Source organism: Rhinichthys klamathensis, unplaced genomic scaffold (genome assembly GCF_029890125.1).
Source record: "Rhinichthys klamathensis goyatoka isolate OS25496 unplaced genomic scaffold, OSU_Roscu_1.1 h1tg000019l_1, whole genome shotgun sequence".
Lineage (NCBI taxonomy): Eukaryota > Metazoa > Chordata > Actinopteri > Cypriniformes > Leuciscidae > Rhinichthys > Rhinichthys klamathensis.
This window is the reverse complement of record NW_026606570.1, coordinates 6,076,489-6,095,128: the sequence shown is the minus strand read 5'-3', so window position 1 is coordinate 6,095,128 and position 18,640 is coordinate 6,076,489. Positions and strand designations below refer to the sequence as shown.

General features: G+C 37.7%; 2 protein-coding genes across 2 annotated transcripts; one reads left to right on the top strand and one right to left on the bottom strand.

Annotated features, from left to right (window-relative positions):
- Positions 1–560: 560 nt before the first annotated feature.
- slc2a8 (solute carrier family 2 member 8) lies at positions 561–9,396 on the bottom strand. Its single transcript, XM_056237163.1, has 10 exons — positions 9,119–9,396; positions 8,586–8,748; positions 8,107–8,313; positions 7,630–7,729; positions 6,918–7,129; positions 5,006–5,155; positions 4,817–4,925; positions 4,566–4,730; positions 898–1,043; positions 561–821 (listed from the first exon to the last, which is right to left on the bottom strand). Exons 1-10 carry the CDS (start codon positions 9,196–9,198, stop codon positions 675–677), a joined length of 1,479 nt encoding a protein of 492 aa, XP_056093138.1. The 5' UTR covers positions 9,199–9,396; the 3' UTR covers positions 561–674.
- A 533-nt stretch (positions 9,397–9,929) lies between these two features.
- Positions 9,930–16,579, top strand: LOC130072178 (tetratricopeptide repeat protein 16). The gene is made up of 13 exons (XM_056237147.1): positions 9,930–10,004; positions 10,329–10,393; positions 10,472–10,562; positions 10,659–10,802; positions 11,076–11,176; positions 12,865–12,994; positions 13,081–13,295; positions 13,938–14,215; positions 14,402–14,543; positions 14,638–14,803; positions 15,488–15,624; positions 15,784–15,907; positions 16,281–16,579. The coding sequence occupies exons 1-13, from the start codon at positions 9,966–9,968 to the stop codon at positions 16,434–16,436; spliced, it is 1,788 nt and encodes a 595-aa protein (XP_056093122.1). The 5' UTR covers positions 9,930–9,965; the 3' UTR covers positions 16,437–16,579.
- Positions 16,580–18,640: the final 2,061 nt, after the last annotated feature.

Below are 18,640 nucleotides of genomic sequence, written 5' to 3'. Positions count from 1 at the left end.
ATTAGTTAGTTTTATCGCAATTGGTTCAATTTCTTTGCTATACACCAGAAAAGAGCAAGTGAGGGCAGACAAAAATTTATGTAGTCACCCCAGTGCAACCATTTATTATTTAATTCTTACTTTTATAACAATATATCTACAGAATATAAAAATGAGTTTCAAGTTAAATTCAACATTTCAGAAATATTTTTGAGATGGATCAAATCAGATCAGATAGTAACTTGGGTTACATTTTAAATTAGAATGTGTGCCATGCACATACTAATTTCAAAATGTAACCCCCAAGCTACTATTTTGATGCAGAGGAATTGCAATGAAAACCAATGGAAATAAAGCTTATATAAACTGTGTGTTGTTCATGCAAAATTCTATTGAGACCTTTGTCAAAAAACAACCGTCATGTGACCAGCAAATAAGTTCACAATTAGACACATTGTAAAGTCATGATGTTTAAGGGTGTGGCAACAGTATAAAAATAAGTCATGTTAAAAATTCTTGAACATTGTCTGAAACATATCACATCAGCAACTAATCACACCAATTCAATGACAAATCACATTTTTGATCTGTAAACATTTACATTATTTGAAAACGTAATGAGATGCCTCTAATATGCCAATGCAACTAGTTTGTTTCTTCGATATTTTGGAGTTGGCACTGAGGAGAAAAGATGTCTAGCGCTGATGAGTCCCTTTAAAACGGGCTTGAATCTCCTCCAACGTTTTGCCCTTGGTCTCAGGGACAAAGAGAGCAGTGAATATGACATTGAGAGCGCACAGTCCTGAGAACATCCAGAATGTCCCTGCACTAGTTATGGCATCCTGAAAGAGATCATGTATTAGACCTGTTCATTAAACCAAGAACGTTCCTGGGGAAAATACATAACCGTCAGCTCACCATGAGGTTCTGGAAGGTCTTGGTGACAATGAAGGCACAGGTCCAGTTGGTAAGCACACACAGAGCACTGCCCATTCCCCTCACTCGTGTGGGAAAGATCTCGGACATCACCAGCCAAGGAGTAGGACCCCAACCAAGAGCAAAACCTGGTAAACACATGCGTTTATGATAGTCTGACTAATAGTCAGTTCACTTATCTTACGCATCGTCTTATTTCACCAAAAATATGAATTGGACAAAAACGCAAGTATAGCTACATCATTTTTTTGAGAAATATTTTTTCTTTGAGGCATGTAGTAGCAGCAAGAAAACTAGATATCACTGTATGAATTTGATTCAGGTTTTTAAGTGCATTCATAAGATTATGTAAATATGTCTTAGAAAAACTACTTAAGATTGTTTATTGCACCAAGCAACTTGAAAGTAAATTAAATGGGTAACACTTTAGTTTAGAGTCCAGTTCTCACTATTAACTAGTTGCTTATTAGCATGCATATTATTAGGATTTGGGTGGGCTGTTTATTAGTACTTATAAAGCACATATTAATGCCTTTTTCTGCATGACCATATTCACCTCGTCTGTGAAACCAGGGGAAGGTTTCCTCAAGGTCTTGTCTCAATGTCCTAATACCCCTTAAATGACTTTTGCTCTTCAAAATAAGTAAATATACCAGTAAAATGGCAGTGTTTTGTCTTATAAAACATGAGTTTTTCACACAATGAAAATGTTTGATTGAAGTAGAAGTGGCCATGACATGAGTTGGCAGCTTTATCAATAGTTTGAGCTTGTTTGACTCGAGACTATAGAGCTTTCATCTGCTCATGTGATAGTCAGTGACCGTCTTGAGGAGATTCAAACATGAGGTTCTCAAAAAGCTGCTCAGAAAAAGTGTCAATGGATAGAATGGAGAGAGAGCGTGATCCAATGAAAGGTGATAAAGAGTGCAGCATGTATCTGTGAGGGCACGAACAATGCCACTCTAGTTATGTCCCAAATTATGCACTATACCAGTGGTTTCAAACCCTGGTCCTGGGCTGCGTCTCAATCAGCTCCAGAGCTCGTGAAACAGTATATCTGGTACACGAATCCGTGCACTAGTAAGGACCCTGGCTCACTACCCATTTAGACTACCGTACTCAATTTACGGCGACATTACATGTTGTAGAAGGTCACCGCTGGTAATAATCAACAACAGGCAGAACCTATATCTTTTTGATATTATTTTTTATGCCGTTTAAACACATTGTTCTGTTTCATATCATTACAACATTTCAGCCGACTATTAACTAGATGTGTTCACTACCCGTCTAGTGATTTGTGTTTATGCTGACATATAATAGTAATAAAAAAAAGTTTGTCTTTTCAAATCTTCCATCCCGTGTCATTATATTTATTGAGCTGGCTCGTGCGTTTTATGTTTTATGCGCTTCAGATATGTAACATTATTTCTGCTAAGGGAGCATAGTGAGCATCGATGCTCCCTGGTTTTTACTCCAGTACCAGGGTTGGGAACCACTGAACTATACCATATTTTTTCTTCAACCCTAATCTAACACAACCAAACAAGCTAATCAAGGTCCTCAGGATTACTAGAAAGTTATAGGCAGTGAGTTTAATCAAGGTTTGAGCTAAAAGTGGCTCTCAAGGGCCAGAGTTGAGAACCCCTGATCTAGTGTATGAATTATATAAGGTTATTTTGTCATCCAGCAACATAGTTTGATAATCCCTCCCTATTGGCTACTTAAGGAAAACTGTGACAGTTGAGTCCATGAATTGTCCAACATGAAGTCTGTTACGTCCTTGGGGACGTTTATAGTGCTTTCTTGGGGGTTTGTGTTTCTCTTTTTGGTCTCTTTTGTCTCTCTTACTTTCACTTTCACAGGCTGTCGCTGATTGGCTGTATTACCTGTCAATCACTCGTAACGAGTTGAGTGGGTTTGCCTTGTGAGGCGGGATCCTCATCATCCTGATGCTTGACACCTGGAGAAGCCCTAGTTAAGATGCATGCTAACACCAGGAAGGGAGAGAGATTTTTGGTTTTGCTTTGAGACGTTTTGTTTTCTCTTCGGTTGATTTAGTTCTGTTAAATGTTTGTTTTGTCTGTCATGTTACGCTTGCCTTTTGTTCCGAGTGCTCCCTGAAACTTCTCATTCGTGAGCTCTGAGTCTGTTAAACAGCTTTGCAAAGCTGGGTTAAGCGGGAAGGAGGAAGGGAATAGAGGGAATGCATTAACGTCACTTCCCCGCCGGAACACGCCCCCCTCAGCGGGACTGAGTGGCAGAAGAGCTGCTGCGTGACTGGAGTTAATAGGGGAAACTGCGTTAACGCGAGTAAAACAAACTATTATCAGTTTAAACTAAAAGTTGGACTCGATATAGTGTTCCTTACAACTTATCAAAGATCCAGTGATCCATGGATATTGACATGCAGCCAGGAATCGTGTTTCCTGACATTTATATGTGCCTGATTTCAACGCCTGGGAAATAAATTAAGAAAATTTGCCTGTAAACGTTTTATATAAATACAATATAGATAGGTCTAAATCCGAGTGATCACTTATATTAATGTTATACTGTATATCATCATATCGTCCAGCCCTAAAACTTGTATAGTTTTTTGTCAGTGTTTATTTAAAAACATCCAATTATGCAGAATATAGTCTGTTCTGTAGCTTTTTGCAGTCTGTAAAAATATACAGTACCTCAGATTTCTGGTCAAATCTAGTTGTACAGTCAATCGCAAAGCTCTTTCCCGTTTTAGATGTGTTTTGTGTGTTTTTCACGGCATTCACGCTGAAAACAAATGCTGCCGCTCAGTCTTTTTGCCACTTGTGGGCGTGACCGCATTCACTCCGGCCGACGGTGACGTCATGCGCATACCCTCTATACCGGTAGGTAAGATTGTCACGTGACATACATTTTTTTGTGTCTATATTCATTAGGTTAGGGATTTGTGCCACCCCCTGTATTTTTGTTTTCATTAGTCAGTATAGTTTATTTACGACGTCTCGGACGTTGAAGACTTTTTCTTTGATCTTTTGTTTTAGTTTAGGTTTAGATTGAAATGGTTTAGTTAGATTCGTTTTGCTTATGTTATTTTCGTTTGTTTGGCACACATCCTGTTTTCCCTTTCTTCCTTTTTTGCCTTGTTCACATGTAATATAAATTACTTTATCCTTATTAAATTACTTCTTCTTCTATTTTTGGTTGTGTCTCGTGATTCTCAACTCATACAGTGTTCAATAGAGACGTATGTCTGAATTGGTCTTATGTTCCCCTTCTAAAAATCCCTAGACAGGTGAGAGCCAAAGAAGGGTTGTAACAAGTCCATGAAGTGTTTTCGGTTAAGTAGGTGCATTGTCCAGGTATTTGAAGTGCCCTTTATCTGGTGTCTATATTACGATTAATTTGACTTTTCTGGACAGAAACAAATGATTCATGATTCAAAAATCCATAATTGTAATCGATGCTTTGAGAAAACAAGTGAATTGTTACACCCCTGGCACACATACAAACCAACAAACTGCAGTCGACTTCCCCTCTATGTATGTAGTTTTAGGCTAGAATAATCTGAACATTTCATCTTGCAGTGTTTTAGCAAATCTTAATACAGCTGCTGAATGATTCTTGTTCTATGGTAAGTTTCAGTGAAATATATTTCTACTAACCGGTAATGAAAAGGCCCATGCTTCCCACAGCCAGCCAGGTCAGGTCTGTCGGGGACTGCTCCGCCAGAGGACCTAGTAAACTCGTCAGTGAGGAGTTATTGTGCTTCATCACAGTCAGCTTGAAATACACTCCAAACACTGCTTCACTAACACACATGGTGACACCTTGTGGGGGAACCAAAATAGAAGATCATTCATTTTCTCGTTTCAAAAACAGTGGTGCAAATGTATTCCATGAAAGATGCTTCTACCAGACAAGATGAGAAGAACTTTCCGCCCAGCCTTGTCCATGATAACAGCAGCAACTGCAGTGAAGAACACCTGTGTGGCTGCAACAATAACAGTGGCCACATCGCTGCTCTGTGGCAGACAATAACATTACAGTGTGCGTTTACAGTAGCATGAAGGCTCTTCATAAATGAGTTTCATCAAACACTCACTTTGAAATGGGCTTGCTCGAAGATCGTCTCTGCGTAAAACATGATGGCATTAATGCCAGTAAATTGCTGGAAGAGCATCATCATAATGCCTACGCCTAAAGGCTTATAGATGCCAGGGTCCTTCAGATCCGCCAGACTGAAGCTTTGCTCCTGTAATCAATTAAATGTCAATCTTAGTGACTCATTAACACCCGTGCAAAAAATTATATTTCTTTATTAAAAAAAAAAAAAAAGCTATGGTAAGGTGAGATAAACTTAAAGTCATCAAAGATAAAATTAAACTTAAATTCTGGTTGGTTACACCCATATTTAATGATTCAATCAGTTCCTGTTAGATACAATTAAAGGTATAGTTTGTCAAAGTTCATAAAAACATCATAAAAGAAATCCATATTAATGGAGCAGTTTAATCCAAGTCTTCTGAAGAGACATGATTGCTTTTTAACATGAACAGATTTAATTTAGGCTTTTTTTTCCCCACATATAATCATTGGCCTTCCACAGGAACCAATGAGATTGTACATCAAGCAAGCACAGTTGAGCTTATGTTTACCATATTTGATGTGATCTTCTGCTCTATGTATGTGCCTTAGATCAATGCATTTTGATACATTTATATATTTGAATTAAAGCCTAAATTAAATTGGGATACCCTCATGTCTTTATTTAAATTAAAACATGAGGGTGAGTAAATTATGACAGAATTTACATTTTTGGGTGAACCAACCCTTGGGCCTGTTTACACTTCGGTCTAGCTATCCGATCGTGAAAAGAACAAGGGCCCCACAAAACAGGCCCCCAAAGAGGCGTTAGCCACTTCCGACGCACAAGTTGTGATTTATAAAAAAAAAAAAACATTTGCACACCTGCACGCAAACTCTGTCCCATGCGTACAAACATTTTGGAGACGGAGCAGTTTGGCAACACCGATGGTGAACTGAGGGCGGACGGCAGATGAAGGAAAACCACTTTAAATCCTAATCATAAATACAGTGCATGTTCACAATAACAGTTTAAATGAATAAAGGAATGATTTAAACTATGTTTTACAGCTGATATACACATTTAGATTAAATATGCCATTCTCATTAATGGAGTTAAGCACTTAAATTACATGAAATCATTACAGAGAAGTTACAACATTTTTTATATTCTAATAAATAGAAATATTTGTAGTCGATGCGATGCTTTTAAAAACTTTTCCTGTGGCATGCTGTTTTAATATTTTAACTACAGCGAGGATTGCTTTGCGCATGATAATAGCAGAACTCTGAGAAAATATTTTCACGCAAATAATGATCAATAATGCACAATAAGGCCTATCTGTTTCCATAAAAAATATAAAGCAATTAAAAATACAATTTGGCCAGTGGAAAAGATTGAGAAAAACTTTTTCTGAAATGTATTTTATGCTTATATTTGATTTATTTATTAAAAGAGCAAGGATAGGCTACTAAATGATTTTTTAGCAATGTAGTGTGATGACGGCACATCCGTATCTCATATTTTCCTAATGTCTTGTACCGTTAAACATGGTATCACGTGGATGATGACAATGCTGATAAAATGCAGCGCATACCTGTTGCTTTCTATGACATGAACTTCGTTAAATTTGCACATAGTGCGGGAATTGAAGATTGGATTTATATTCGTTTTGGGGATACATTTGTGGCCAAGTGTGAATGGAACCGTTTTAAAAAATCAGATAGCTATCCGATCAGTTAAAATGCATGAAATGACCAGGTGTAAACAGGCCCTTTAAGTTGGCCAACATTTTTTGTCATTGAGTTTACAGTTCACTCAAAAATAATTCACACTATAAAAGTAAAATGCCAATTCATGTTCATTTTTCAATTTGAAAAGCAGCTCAACAAAGTTTGAGATGTGAAATGAAAAATTTGTTATGTCTAACTTCATTTTTGTAGGCCTCTTCTATCCTAGCACACTCCCACTCTACAGGGGCATCAGGACCCCTGAGGAAGCGCAGGGCCTCCTCTGCCTCTCTTCTTTTCCCTTGGGAGAGCAGGAACCGTGGCGTTTCCGGCATGAAGCACATACACACCAGCATTAGTGTGGGAGGGATAGAGGATGTGATTGCTAACCATCGCCAGTCCAAGAACAAACCTGATAAAATTAATTTTTGCATTACTTAAAGCGTACTTCACCCAAAAATTACAATTCTGTCATCATTTCCTCAACTACAACTGATCACACAGTATGGGTCAAGTTCTCACACTATTCATGTAAACACAGCTCAGACAGAGCCATGTACAATGCAGGCTCTGTGCATTTCGAAGAGGGACATTCCTGTGCTAACTCCTGACCTATCCCACTAATGCAATACTGAAAGTCACTAGAGTCATTCCACAAGGATTCTCGAGAGCAAAAATTAGGATGGCATTCACACGCATCTGAGCTGATTTCAAAGAACAAAGTATTATAGTGCAGGGCTACATTGGAAAAGAGACATTATATGTGCAACATCTCGCTGATGTCATTAACAATCATTCTGATTAAACATTAACAGTCATCTCACACAGCTAACTGGAGCAGAACAGCTCTTTTACTATCAAAGGCACTCAAGTGTCATAATGCAGTCACAAGATTAAAATGAAAGCCAATACCTGTTATATAGGCTCCCATAATGCCTATCACAACCATAAGTTGCACGCAGGATCCCAAAGTTCCCCGAACACGCTCATGAGCCATTTCAGAGATGTATAGCTGCAGAAATAGAGAGAAAAAACAAGACAAGTGGATAATGTGCTATTGATCTAAATATCAATGAGTTTGATATATATATATATATATATATATATATATATATATATATATATATATTATATAGTATACACACTCACTCCACTGTTAAACATGATTATTTAAAAAAAGAATTGAAATAAATGTGGACTGATGGCTTCAACACAGTCAGTTATCGCTAAAAAATAAATTCTCCTGGAGTAAATGAATGGGATTTTTACTTTACTTCTGTTACGGTCTATAATAATAATATAATAATAATAATTTAGTCAATAGTTTTATTATGATTATTATCATTATACTCTGCAGTCTGCACATGGCAATAAAAAGGGAATTCTTACAGGTACAACAAGAGAAGTCACTCCACTGGCCAGACCAGTGAGAACTCTGCCCACATATAACATCCAGTGGTTCTGAGCAGCAATAATAATGGTAAACCCAAAGATGAATGGAATTGCACAGAACATAAGGCTCAATTTTCGTCCAATCTTCTCCACAATCCATCCTCCCAGAAGACCCCCAAGAGCTGCACCAACGGTCACCACAGCCTATGAGACAGAAAAGTATAGGCTAATGTTGAAATATCTGAACCAGTGTCAGTATTTTTAAAACTCAAATGTCAATGCACTTACAACTACATTTAGAGTATTGGTTCTCTTTTAAATACCCTCCAGCTCTGACACTACAATGATAACGTAAGTTCTGGGAACTGAAAATGACAAGCATTTCCTTTATTGTACTGCCAAATTGTGGTAAAAAGAAAAAGAAAAAAAAAAGAGTCACATTTAGAAGTAAAACCGGACCAAAAGCATTCACATACCCCAAACCAGGAAGCCTCATCTTTGCTGAGCTGCAGTCTCGGGTCTTGAATTCTGCAGAGTTCAGGTATGGCAGGAGAGCTGTAGCCCAGCACAAACCCAAAACTCAGGGGTCCTAGAACTGCTGCGAATGTGGCCATGTACAACTTCCCATTCTTAACTTTACTGTTGAGCGAAACGTTAAAATGAGAGAAGAAACAATACATATTGTTTCATAACAAGTTTCATAATTCTTGTTGAACATGTTTTCCAGTTGGGAACCCTTTATGGAAAGTCATTGCAGTTTTTCTGGTATGACAATATTTGAATATTTCCTCATTCATTTTGAACAGATTACTGAGTAAATAACAGTTTTAAGTGCCAATTCTCTGTAAAAAAACAACAACAACAAAACAGTAGTAGTAATTTGAGGATAGCTAAACCATGATGTTCTTTGAACCACCTTGACAACCATTATTGTACATGAGATCTTCCCAGAACTTTTTTTTTTTTTTTGTAAGAAGAAAACCCCTTAAGACAATAAAGTGACACTTACTCCAGGTATGAGTCCTGCTCGGATCTGCCCTCTTCTGTTTGCTCATCATTGACCAACAGTGGTCTGGTCTCATGATCCATCGTGTCTCCTCTTAAATGATAATCAAGTAATCAAGCAGTTCATAGATGATAGCCACGGACAAATTGTGTTTTTATGTCATACATAACAACTAACAAAAAACGAACAAGTCCAGCCAGTGATGTTTTGGCATCCCGGGTCCACTCACTGCATATTCAGCAAACCAGCGTCATTGTTGTCAGCTGATGCATGTGACAATAATAATACGGCCATTGATTTCAAAATAAGAGTCCTAACTTTTCTTTTGCCTTGCCTTGCTGGTCCTTTCCACAGACTGTACAAAATGTAATTATACACAAAGTACACGTTGACTATACGTCATAATTTTTATATCTATTCATTTGTCACTTTGCACTAAATGGCATTTTTTAAGATATTGCTTAGAAGAAAAAAAATTCTACATGCGGCCGTCTCTCTTTTTTTTGCCATTCAGCTGTTCCCATAGTTACTTAATGTTTTTTTAGTGAGTGCTTTTAGTGAGGCACTGCATTGTTTGTCGATTTTCTTTGGTTGTGGGAAACAAACGTGAGGCCTCTGTAGGATTTTTATTTTCTTTAAGTGATTTTATGAACAACTTTTAAGTTTACGTGTTGTCAATATATCCACCTGCTGACTGATGTGCTGAGGTTTGTAGTTTAAATTGTGTGTACAACATTCTTTTGCTGTGTCTGAGAGTACATAACGTTACTTGTACTTGTACATTCTCAGGCTGCATGAGATGAACATGTTTATGTTGTTGTTTTTTCAGAAGGAAGAATCATTCCTGATCATGTCTGATTCATCCAAGAAAAACACCAGTGAATCTATAGTATGCAAATGAAAACACACACACACACACACACACACACACACACACACACACACACACACACACACACACACACACACACACACACACACACACACACACACACACACACACACACACACACACACACACACACACACACACTGATGGTCAAAAGTTTGGAATAATTAAGGTTTTTACCCAGACAGCAATATAGTGTTGGACATCATCTGGTACTGGCCGGATCTGGGCAGACACTATATTGCTGTCTGGGTAATGTCTCTTATGCTCACCAAGGCTGCATTTATTTGATAGTAAAACAGTAATATTGTGACATTTTTTCAGACCCCAGAAATGAAAAAGAAACATATATTTGGGGAGCTCATAATAAAAGAAAAGGCTGACAAACAGTAAGTAAACATATGTTTATAAAAAAACCCATATAATCTTACTGAGAACCATACTACATGCCTACAATACATTTCTAGTTATGAAGCAGGTGTTGGTGCCATGTCACAGTCTCAGTTTGACAAGGCTGTGTCCTGTTTCTCAAAGGCCATCCTGCTCCAGTCACAGCAGGTAGAGGCCAGGCAGACTGTAGTGTGGCTTGTATACAGTACTTCATAATTATTTGGCCCTGAACATTTATCACATTTTTTTTTCTAATACCTGCAGACTGAGTTTTATGTCCAGCGAGCAGAAGCATATCTTCAGCTGTGTGACTTCCAGTCCGCAGCACTAGATTACAAACACGCCTGCAGTCTCCAACCACAAACTGAGGCCTACCCTCAACGACTCGCCTTCATATACTACCTACAGGTACAAGAATTCATTTATTCACATATAATAGAAATCAGATTAGGAGCTATGAATATTACAATCTATGGATCACTTTTTCTGTTTGTGTTTTGAAATTTAGGCCTATCCATTAATTTTTTATTACTTCATTGAAATTTTCAATGTTATCAATATTTGTATGCATATTTGAAATGCATTTTCCATGCAAAAAATGTGCAGAAATTTAAAGCCACCATCACAACGGTTCTTTGCCACAAACATTGTTATGTCTGTATGTTTTAACTGTCATTGCAGGGCCAGTGTCTTTTTGATTTGGGGAAGTTTCTGGAGGCTCTGGATTCTTTCACGAAAGCTGCAGAACTTAAACCCTGCTTCCGGCCTTATCACATGAGAAGGTCAGTGTAGATTTTTGAAGTGCCCTTCAAAGAGACTTGAATGCCCTTTCCAAATACCCACATTTGACTGTCCCATGTCTTAAAAGTGCCAAAGCTCAGTGCCCTTGATGCACACTAAACCCACACTATCTCGAATACCGCTTCGGTGCGTTATTCGAGGCTAAGCGTATCCCATCATGCATTATGCTCGGGAACTCACTTGCAATCGCGAGATGTCCAGGAAAACATTCCACTGTAAGTTAAATAAAAAATTAAGTAAAAATTAAATGAGATATTACGGTAACATTTTACAATAGGGTTCATTAGTCAACATTAGTTAACGAACTTAGATAACACTAAGAATGAACAATACTTCTTCAGCATTTATTAATCTTAGTTAATATTAATTTCAACATTAAAGTTTGTATTAGTTAATGCACTGTGAACTACAGTAACATGAACAAACAATGAACAGCTGTATTTTTATTAACTAAAATTAACAAAGATAAACAAATACAGTAACAAATGTATTGCTCATTGTTAGTTCATGTTAGTTAATACATTAACTAATGCTAACTAATGAACCTTATTGTAAAGTGTTACCGATAGTACATATACTTTGGTAGTAAAACAAAGTGTTGCACATTTTATTGATGCAAAGATGAGTGGGGAAAAATTCTGTTAGTTACGTAGTTGTACTACTGAGCAGACATTTAGAAGTTTATTTTAACATGCAAAGTATTGAAAAAAAAACCCCTCTGTAAACACATCGGGTAATCAAAAGTTCTATACACACTTGCGGTCTTCACGCCTACTTGAACACTTGGGCCAAATATAGGAAATAGGCTGCATCATGTAAGTAGACAAGTGGTCAAGTGCAAAGACTGCAAGTGTGGGTATTTGGACAGGGCAGAAGTCTGCATGCATCTGAACTAGCTAAAATAACCCCATGCTAACAAGCAATAGCATAAAATACCACCAGGTGGCGCTACAAGCTCTTTCTTCACCTTACTGTCACCTAAGATTCAGCTATTCACATTGAGTATTTCTCTAAATTTCCATCATGTGTATGTGCATAAGGCACATGCATAATTATAGGGTAACATAATTAAACATTACTGATATATTATTGATTAAAAGATTAAATGAAATATATTTGTAAATTGAAGTCACATTTAAAATATGTAAATGTCTTTGCATTGTCTAACTAAATATCAAAGTAGCGTTTATTGTAAAGAAATATAGTTAAAAATATAGCTCAGGAGACCTCAGGAGACCTCAAATAGACGTTTCATGGAAAACATTGTGCAAAAAGAAATTTCTTTTCACTAGGCCTAAATGAAGACAGAGGGTATTTGGACACCAAACAATTGACCAACCTATTACTAATTTCCACCTGTAACATTTAACAATTTTATTTAGCATGTCATTTTCTAAAGCTGAAAAAGGCTGAAAAGTCAGGTTAAAGTCTAAACAGTGTCAAAAATACCCTCAACAGTACGAAAGGGTTAGATGTCTTTAGAAAAAGTGCAGTTAGTCATTTAGTTTTGACATTTGATTTGATATTTTGGATCTAATGCAATGCAATTCAGACATTTTTAAGTGTGACGCAAGTCTTCAAAAGTGCCCGAACGCTGTTTTGGGCCACCGTGGATACCATGAGATCATAATTTTCCGTTATGTTTGCCTTTTTGTATATATATTCATAGCTTGGCTTGTCTGACTGCTCTGGGCCGTTACTCTGACTGTCTTCGGCCGGTCAGTAACTGGCTAGAGACGGACAGCCAGTCAGCTGACCTCCTCATTCTGAGAGCTCGCCTTCACCACCAGCTCAATCAGGTCAGACCATCATTCACAGCCTACAGAAAAACATTTCCCTTCAAGTGACTGTAATAAACAGGTAATAGGGCTTTATGTCTCCTCAGATGACTTTGTGCTATCATGACTTGAGGTCAGCACTCAGGCTGAAACCCTGCTGTCCCGTTGCACATGCACTGTTGAAGAGGCTAAAAGAAGCAGCGAAGAATGCCCATCAGGCAGCTGTTGATAAGGCATTGAAGGGAGAGCTTTCAGATGCACTGAGGAAAATAAACAGCGCTCTGAAGTATAACCCCAGTAAAGCACAGTACTACCTCTTTAGGTAAGGCTTAGAAGAGCTGCATATTTACAGCCTGCTAAAGAATTGGCTATTTCCGATATTAGGACATAAAATACAAATGATATTTATTCCAAATAGCTGACACTTAAACCAGTGGTTATTAATTTACTTTAATGAGATTATTCTATTTAAATTAGTGTTTGTAAATGCACACTAAATTAGAGTTTAGTGTAGAGTACAGATAAACTTAACAAATCGAATCAGAAGATCCTCTGTGTTTTCCTTATGCAAACAAAAATCTAACTTTTACAAAAACTAACTAAGTTTTTAAATACATTTTCTTTTACAATTATTATTATTTTTTTGATTTTGCGTTTCTAAGCAAAATACATACATTAACAGTAACAAATGTAGAGACACTGATCATATGTTATTACGATTCTCCATATTTTGCAAGAATTGTAATCAAATGACGCAAATCTATTATGAATATTTGAGCTATTTAAGCTATTGCTTCTTAAAATTTAATCTTTAAGATCTTACCAATCTTTTCAGCTGTGATAAGCATTAGAACCATCTTGTTAGTAGATGCTTTGTAAATGCTTTTAATCAAATCAAATAGTAAAGTAGACATATAATGTAGATTATACGAAAATAATGCACATTTTTTCTGCCTGCTCAAAGGGGGATTCTTTATCGGCGCCTGAGAGACTTCACTGCTGCCATTGAGGATTTAGTTCTTGCTGCTGAATTCTATGGGGTTGAAGAAGAACCTCCTCAGGAACCTATGCAAGACAACTCCGAGGATTTAGAGGAAGACGCTCAGACACAACTGGCGCTCACATACAATGATTTTGCAATTCAGTGCTTCTCCCGGGGTCTGCAAAGCGAAGCCATTAAGCTGCTGAACAAGGCCATAGAGAAACAGAGAGACGCAAGTGAGCTGTTCATCAACAGAGGAGGTGTGGACCCACAGTTAAAGAGGGTAACGGGTGTTGGGCTGAGAGTGGCTTAGAAAAATCGCAGAAAAGTATTCAGAGGGGAGGTTATTGAAATGAAAACTCTTGAATGGTTTGCTTGTTTCACTTTGCTTAAAGTAATAGAATTTGCATTATCCAGAGAAAATCTATCTCCTTTTCCCCGACCAGATTGTTTTTTTAAGCTTTGTGAGTGGAGCTTTGCACTGGCTGACTATCAGCAAGCAGAGGAGATGGACCCTGACAACACGGTTATCTGGCTACGACTTGCCGTTATTCACAACACAATGGGTCTGCACAGCTATGACGACAAGTAGGTTTAAACTATAGTGTTAAATGTGAAATTGAAAACATATTTCTTTATTTTATGCCTTTTGAGATCATTTTAGAAATGTGATTTGTTCCAGGAAGTACCAGGAAGCAGCAGACAAGTTTTCTGTTGCAATAAGGTACAACCCTGGTGAAGTTCATTACTATGAGAATCGGGCCAAAGCTTATAACAAAGTGGCCAAAATGGAAGAGGCCAGGAAGGATGCCATCAGTGTTCTTATCTTAGAGCCCACCAATGACCAGGCAAGTCTCTTTGTCACATTCCCAAACTATGGTGGATGTCCCCTGCTTAAAAATACAGCATAAACCAGCATCAATTCAGCCGGTATAGTGCTGGTTTAGCTGGTGGAACAGAATAGTCATGCTGTTCTCAAGCAAAACTGAGCGGCTGTAGCTGGTCCACCAGCACTGGTGACCAGCAAACCAGCAACCAGCATCCCATGCATGCAAAACATACTTTATGCTGGAAGTTTCAGCAGGGCAATCAAATATGGGTAAAATGTTGACGATGTCAAGGACCTATAATCCCCTTCCTGAAGGACTCCCTTCCTAAAATATAAAAGTGGCTACAGTATAAATTTTCATGTATACAGACCTATTTATACCATGCTCATTTATACCAAAAAGCAGTGTATTATAAAACATGTTGTTTCCAAAATTAATTATTTTGGCTTTATTTGTCATTGTATTAAAGCCTAATAGAATTGTCCATTTTTTGATCTCATGGTGACTTTAAAAATACAGTTATAGGCTGTTTTTTTTTGTTTTTGTTACCGATTAAATATTTTGTGTGATATATTTTATCTTATTTTTTTCTAACTGGGCTTGAACATAATAAAAATATGAAAAATAGCAAGTGTGCAAAAAACCTTAGATTTAAAAAGAAAATCTTTAAATTGAGTTAATTATTCCTAAATCTCGGTGTAGGTGGTGCCTTTGCTGTTGAGTCTGCTCCCAGGATGCTCCTTGACTGATATTATGTCCTGTGCTACTGCACAGTCAGTCAAAACCCTGCTGGTGGAAAAGATTCAAGCGTTCAAAATGGCAGCATCCAAGGTGTCAAGGTTTGTAGGCATGCATACTGAACTTGCTGAGGTTTAGTTTGATTATACAGTAGAGATGCCTGGGTTCTTATACCCTCAGATGTTATGGTCATTTGTGTGAATGTAGGTTTAATGCTAGGAATCAACTTTTAGTTTTAAGAGCACCATTTCTTCTGCTAGAATTGGCAGGATGGCCCTTGCCAAAGACGACAGCCAATCACAAACATCCTCACAGAAGCTACAAGCTGAGGATGGTCCATGCGTCACTCCAGAGGTGCACAGCAAACTAGTCAAGAGAAAACAGGTACAGCTGTGGCAGATCTACACATCAAATGTGATTACATTTACTTGTTGGTAGCATTGTAAATGCTGATCAATACAGTGATCCAGTGGCACATTATCACCAACACTATACAGACATTACCATTAAAATGAAAAATTACTAATGTGAACAATTAATATTTGAAATGACTGTTTTATAATTTAGTCTATACCTGTAGAGGCCAATGTGCTAATTTAGTATCACATAATTTTTTTAAATAATATTATCACAATTAGAAATGGTTGAAAACTATTTCTTTCATTTTTATTATATCATTCTCAGTTAAATATGTGTTTTCTCAGAAAGGCTAAATCTGTTAACTTGTGACATTAATCTCTTCTGTTTATGGTGTCAGCTGAATCAAGCTGTGAAAAGAGCCCTGCAGCAGAGGCAGCCCCTGGACTATGACGGGCCCCGTCTGGCCCCTATCCACCCTGTGCGTGAGGAGTCTAGCGCTCAGCAACAGGCATATTTGTGGAGGAAATTTGGGGGCTTTGGGCTCAATTGTTGAAGACTCATTGGAATGAATTATTCTGGTGACTGGGTAATCTGTTACTCCCATCATAATTTGGGTTTACTGAAGTGAAAACTTAAAGGGATGCTTCACTCAAACACGATCCCGTGATTCTCATTTTCTCACCATCATGTCATTCCTAACTTTCCAAATTCCTAACTGTTTCTTCTGTGGAGAGACAAACAAAGATGTTTTGGAGAACATTTGAGTCCAAACATCATTGGACCCCATTGACTTTCACTATATGGACAAAAAAATCGTTTTTTTTTCAAAATGTCTTCTTTTGTGTTCCACAAAGAAAGAAACGCATACAGGTTGGAACGATATGAATCATTTATGATATTTCCTTTTAGATTAGAGATTATTTTGATTTAGTCAATTCTTTGCTATAATTCAGTGGAAGTTGTTTTGTTCGGAGCAGCTGTTGCTGCTCAGAGGTCCTCAGCAGCTGGGGAAACAGCTGAGAAAGTGAGTGAGAGAAGAAAGCGAGAGAGAGAGAGAGAGAGAGAGAACAGTATAAAAACACCACTGGCAGCTGATCCCAGACTTTTATCACAGACACTTACACTCCCTTGCTAATAGTGAAACACATGTTTTCTGCCCCTAGAGAAGACAGCCTGAGATTTTTTGGCATGGTAATAATGGAACAATCAGACATAATTTTCTGACATTTATTGTCCTTCAGCAAAAAGAACATAACCTACATGAAACAAAGACTTTAATTTCTGTAATGGACCTTTTAGTCCAGTCTCTGGTATGCTGTGAAAAGGGCATTGTCTCAGCTGTGCGGTGATTTATAATCTTTACTAGACTTGCAGCTTATCTTTGTAGATAAGATGAAGTAACACTCACTTATCACATTATTGTCATCAATTATTTTTAATACAAATTTCTATGGTTCAACCCTTACTGCAGTTTTAAAATTGTCAAAATGATAGAAGTTTAAGATGTATCCTTCATGGCAGGGTCAGGATATTTGTGAATAGGATTACAGTACATCACTATGGGTGTGTTTGGAATAGCATATACTACTATTTCTTCATTATGCATTATGTACTGCATACTGTGTAGACTATGCACATTTCTACGTATATGTGTGGAACACGTGTGTCACGGTTTGGGTCCTCATCGGAGGCTTCGGAGCAAGTCGAAGATATATTTGCAGCAGTCTTATTTAAAAGCAAAATAAAACAAAACACTCCGGCACACGAGAACTACACAGAAGTAACATGAAGACACCAGACAAAGAGCCGAACTGAACAGAGGGTTTAAGGTAAGTTTACACGGCAATTATATGCATGCTTAAAACGGAAAAGCTTTTACTTTGAGTTTTCCGCATAGAGATGACACAATTATCAAAATGGTCCCCATTCACATTGATCCGCGAAAATGACTAAAAACGCTGTATTACCAGTGGCTCATTCAGGAATTAACAGCATTAGCTTAAGCTTTTCATTAGTTCTACTAAGTAGAAATAAGTACAGTAAGTTTATACATTTTTAAGAAGCACATTAAGCTCGACAGTAAACATAAAAAAATATGTCTGAGATAGAAGGAATGGATAGTTGATCTTCTTGGTTTAAATCCATTACCTCAAAAACAAAAAAAGTGGAAGAGGGCTGTGGCAGACTGTGAATTTCATGCTGCCAACCAGCAATCTAGATACGTTTGCTTTCGAATGAACCTTGCGGTGGTGGGGCTTGGTGGAGTTTCCTCAGACAGTGTGTGTGGGGTGGGGTGTGGGGTGGGGGGGCCGAGACCACGAACAAAGTGGTTTTAAACAGACAGTGGTCATAAAGAAGCCCATAAGTGCTTCACACTGGTGTAATAAAAGTGTAAGGTTACTCTTTTTGGCAGATTAGGACAGACAGCCAGGAGAGTCACGAGTTGCCAGCTTCCCCCCCAGACAAAAACACCTTTCTCTGGGCACAGGAGCTGGTGGCCTGGCCTCCAGTCAACGAAGTCTTTGCAGACCAAAATTTCATTCACGTTTGCTGGGAGACTGTTTTGTCTAAAACATGCCGCGTGTGTTTGTAATTTTTGGAGAGTGTTAGGAGCGTGCAGATGGACTGACTTAAATGGACTGAAGTCTGAAATTCAATGAAGTTTTAAGAAAGCCACAAGATTTTTCTTTCCTCACCGTTGTAATATAACAGTTCATTTTCCTTGAAAGTACACAAACAGAATAAATACTGTAATAA

Excerpts from the sequence above, each read along its gene's own strand:
- slc2a8 (XM_056237163.1), bottom strand. The coding sequence starts at position 9,198 with ATGGATCATGAGACCAGACCACTGTTGGTCAATGATGAGCAAACAGAA. Across the intron at positions 8,749-9,118 it reads GAGCAGGACTCATACCTGGA|TAAAGTTAAGAATGGGAAGT; the intron begins GTAAGTGTCACT and ends TTCGCTCAACAG. Across the intron at positions 7,130-7,629 it reads TATGGGAGCCTATATAACAG|GTTTGTTCTTGGACTGGCGA; the intron begins GTATTGGCTTTC and ends TAATTTTATCAG.
- LOC130072178 (XM_056237147.1), top strand. The coding sequence starts at position 9,966 with ATGTCTGATTCATCCAAGAAAAACACCAGTGAATCTATA. Across the intron at positions 10,394-10,471 it reads AAAGAAAAGGCTGACAAACA|TTATGAAGCAGGTGTTGGTG; the intron begins GTAAGTAAACAT and ends ATACATTTCTAG. Across the intron at positions 10,563-10,658 it reads TCCTGCTCCAGTCACAGCAG|ACTGAGTTTTATGTCCAGCG; the intron begins GTAGAGGCCAGG and ends TAATACCTGCAG.